At 44.2% G+C, this 2,718-nt stretch overlaps 1 protein-coding gene across 1 annotated transcript in view; it reads left to right on the top strand.

The window, feature by feature from the left end:
- PBRM1 (polybromo 1) overlaps window positions 1-2,718 on the top strand; it is a 78,642-nt gene that overhangs the window by 65,452 nt on the left and 10,472 nt on the right. Inside the window, exon 23 of the mRNA XM_045297385.1 lies at window positions 455-612. Coding sequence (XP_045153320.1) covers window positions 455-612 — 158 coding nt within the window. The remainder of the gene's footprint in view (window positions 1-454; window positions 613-2,718) is intronic.

Below are 2,718 nucleotides of genomic sequence, written 5' to 3'. Positions count from 1 at the left end.
GAGCAATACAAACCTGAGGCTGGAGGTCAGGGCAGTATGTCGGCAGGACCAAGGTGTGTGGTGCGGCTCAGATAGGACTCCAGAGACAGGGTGCCAGTGTGTAGTCCTGAGCACTCAAGGGCGGTCTTCATAGAACCACTCCTCAAGACAGTGGAGAGTAGGTGTAATGGTCAAGGAGATCTAGTCGGAATCTGTTCTGATAGCCCAGATGAGAAGGAAGGAAGCGCGTACCAGGCTGATGACAGCAAGCTGGTGGTGAGAAATAGTCAGACGTTGTTTCTCTGTGTAGCGTCTCCAGGAATTATATGAGGAGAAAAAGTCAAAGGAGTTTCCCTTATTAGCAAAACAACCAATGAAGCGCCTCTACACGTTTTTCCGGAATGTCTGTGGATTAACCCTTTAAGAATGAAACCCATAAGAATTATATTTTAATGAAATGTCTTTTGCCTCTAAGAATCGAAAAGGTGTGGGTCCGAGATGGCGCCGCGTATTTCTATGGCCCAATCTTCATTCACCCAGAAGAAACGGAGCATGAGCCCACAAAAATGTTCTACAAGAAAGAAGTGTTTCTGAGCAATCTGGAGGAAACCTGCCCCATGACATGTGTTCTCGGTAGGTGTCTGGCACGTAAGTTGATTATGTCCAAACTCTGATTGTGTCAGTCACTGCTGTCGGTGCTGGGTCTAGTAAGCAAGTCGCGAGATCAGGTGATAATAAGGGCTATGAATGAGAATAACGTGAGGCAGGGGCTAGAAATCAGTGTTTGGGAGAAGCCCTATTTGGGGGGGGGTGTCTAGCAGAACCGATCTGATGGATTACATATGTGTTGCCCTGGTGGGGAGGGGGGCACCATTGAGATACCTTTCAAGCACAGAAAGCGCCAAATGCAGAGGCTTTCAGGCAGAGTTACTGGGTGTTCAAGAAACATGGCTAGGTTCCTAGAATGGGCAAGAAAGTGGGTGTTTAGGAGATGAGCTCTCCGGGGTGGTAGGGCACCTCTCTGAGGTGGTAGGACTTACAAGCAATACAAAGACTGTGCACCGAGTTTGGGATAAGTCTTGGGGAGGGGCTCCCTCGCCTGGTCGAACACGTGTCAGCCGCATGTGTGCACTCGCTAGGCTCTGAGGTAAACCAGTCAAAGGAACTCCCAGCTCGGCTCCGGTGAGTCGTTCTGCTCCCCTCTCCGTGGCACTCCTTTCTTACTTCAGGTGCGTCTCTCGTGAGCTCTTATCACATGGTATGTTCTCCAGATCACAAAAAAGTAAGTTCCCACCTATTGTAGGACACAGTCCAATTGATAACACACCTTGCTAGTGGAATTTTTATTTCAGTTATTATGCTTTTCAGCTCCCTGATGTCCATGTCATTCTTTTATAGCATTTCTACCTCTTTATCGTATTCCTTATTTATTGAGAACTAACTGGCTTCCACTAGTTCTTCCCCCATGGTTTCCTTAGCCCTTGAGCATGTGTGAAACGGTTGAAATAAAGGCATTGCCTGGAAAGTCCAATGTCTGAACTTTCTGAGGAACAAATGTTTTCTCTTCATTTTTTTCTTTTGTCTATGATTGAATCACACTTTCTTGTTCTTTGAAATGTTTTACTGAAAACTTGGCATTTTGAATGTTTAATGTGATAACAATTAAGGTAAATCAGACTCTATCCCTTCTCAAGATTTGCTGATCTTGCTTCTTTTTTGTTTCCCCCTGTTTCTAAACCAGCGCTCTGGGGCTTAATGGGGCACACGGGGCTGCTAACCCCACAGGGGTTCCGCAGGGTCTGCAGTTTGGGAACCACCTGCCATTCCTTGGGAGAAAAACTGAGGCTTTCTGTTGATGCCGCAAAGAGTCACAGCTTTGGAATCCCACCAGTGCAGTTGTTTTCTTCTTTGGTACAGATGTTACAGTCCATCATCTGGATTTTTTAAACAGTTACGTTGGCACTTTGTCTACATATCATACAATTCAGTAGCTCAAATCATATTAAATAGAATTGTACAGTCATTACCACAATCAATTTTAGAACATTTTCTTCCTTGTACTTATTGTTATTAGTGTAATTACACAATAAAACATTCTCCAGTTTAATAGCTTCTACATGTATATTCAGTATCACTGATTACACTCTTCATAGTAGGCAGCCCTTATTGATATCCTTTCCCGTTTACTCCGCCACCATTCGTAGAAACTTAATGCCCCTAAGCAAAAACTCGTCCTCCTTCACCCATGGTGGTTTGGGGGGTGGGGTGGGTAGTGGTTTTCTTAATATAAAATTCACATATCATACCCTTCCGTAGTTCAGTCACTTTTTAAAAGAGTTGTATACATATCATCAGTCAGTTTTAGTGCTCCCTCCCGCATTCATTGTTTGCTCCCCAATTCCCCTTACCCTCCCCACCCCACCAACTCTGATAAACCATTGCCTTAGTCATTGCCTCTATGCATCCACTCCTGTGTTTCATAAACAGAAAGCTAGAAGAAGCAATAAAAACAATGACAAAGATAAAGAGTAAGAAAGAAAAGACTACCAACAATATTTTAAAAGCCAGAAAAGAAATTTCTGTCATGGAATGAGCAAGAAATAGTTAGGCCTAGAAAAGCAAGTTCATTTTGGGTGGAGAGGGAAAGCTTGTGCCATGGTTCAGTCCACCATGATCAAGTTGACAATCATCTCTGTCTGATGGTAAAGCTGTTCTAGTCCCTTGCCTATGGCCAGAGGG

The sequence above is a fragment of the Echinops telfairi genome, unplaced genomic scaffold, assembly GCF_000313985.2.
Source record: "Echinops telfairi isolate 266 unplaced genomic scaffold, ASM31398v2 ScPeMD7_7420;HRSCAF=8458, whole genome shotgun sequence".
In the NCBI taxonomy this organism is placed as follows: domain Eukaryota; kingdom Metazoa; phylum Chordata; class Mammalia; order Afrosoricida; family Tenrecidae; genus Echinops; species Echinops telfairi.
This window is presented reverse-complemented; position numbering and strand designations above follow the sequence as displayed.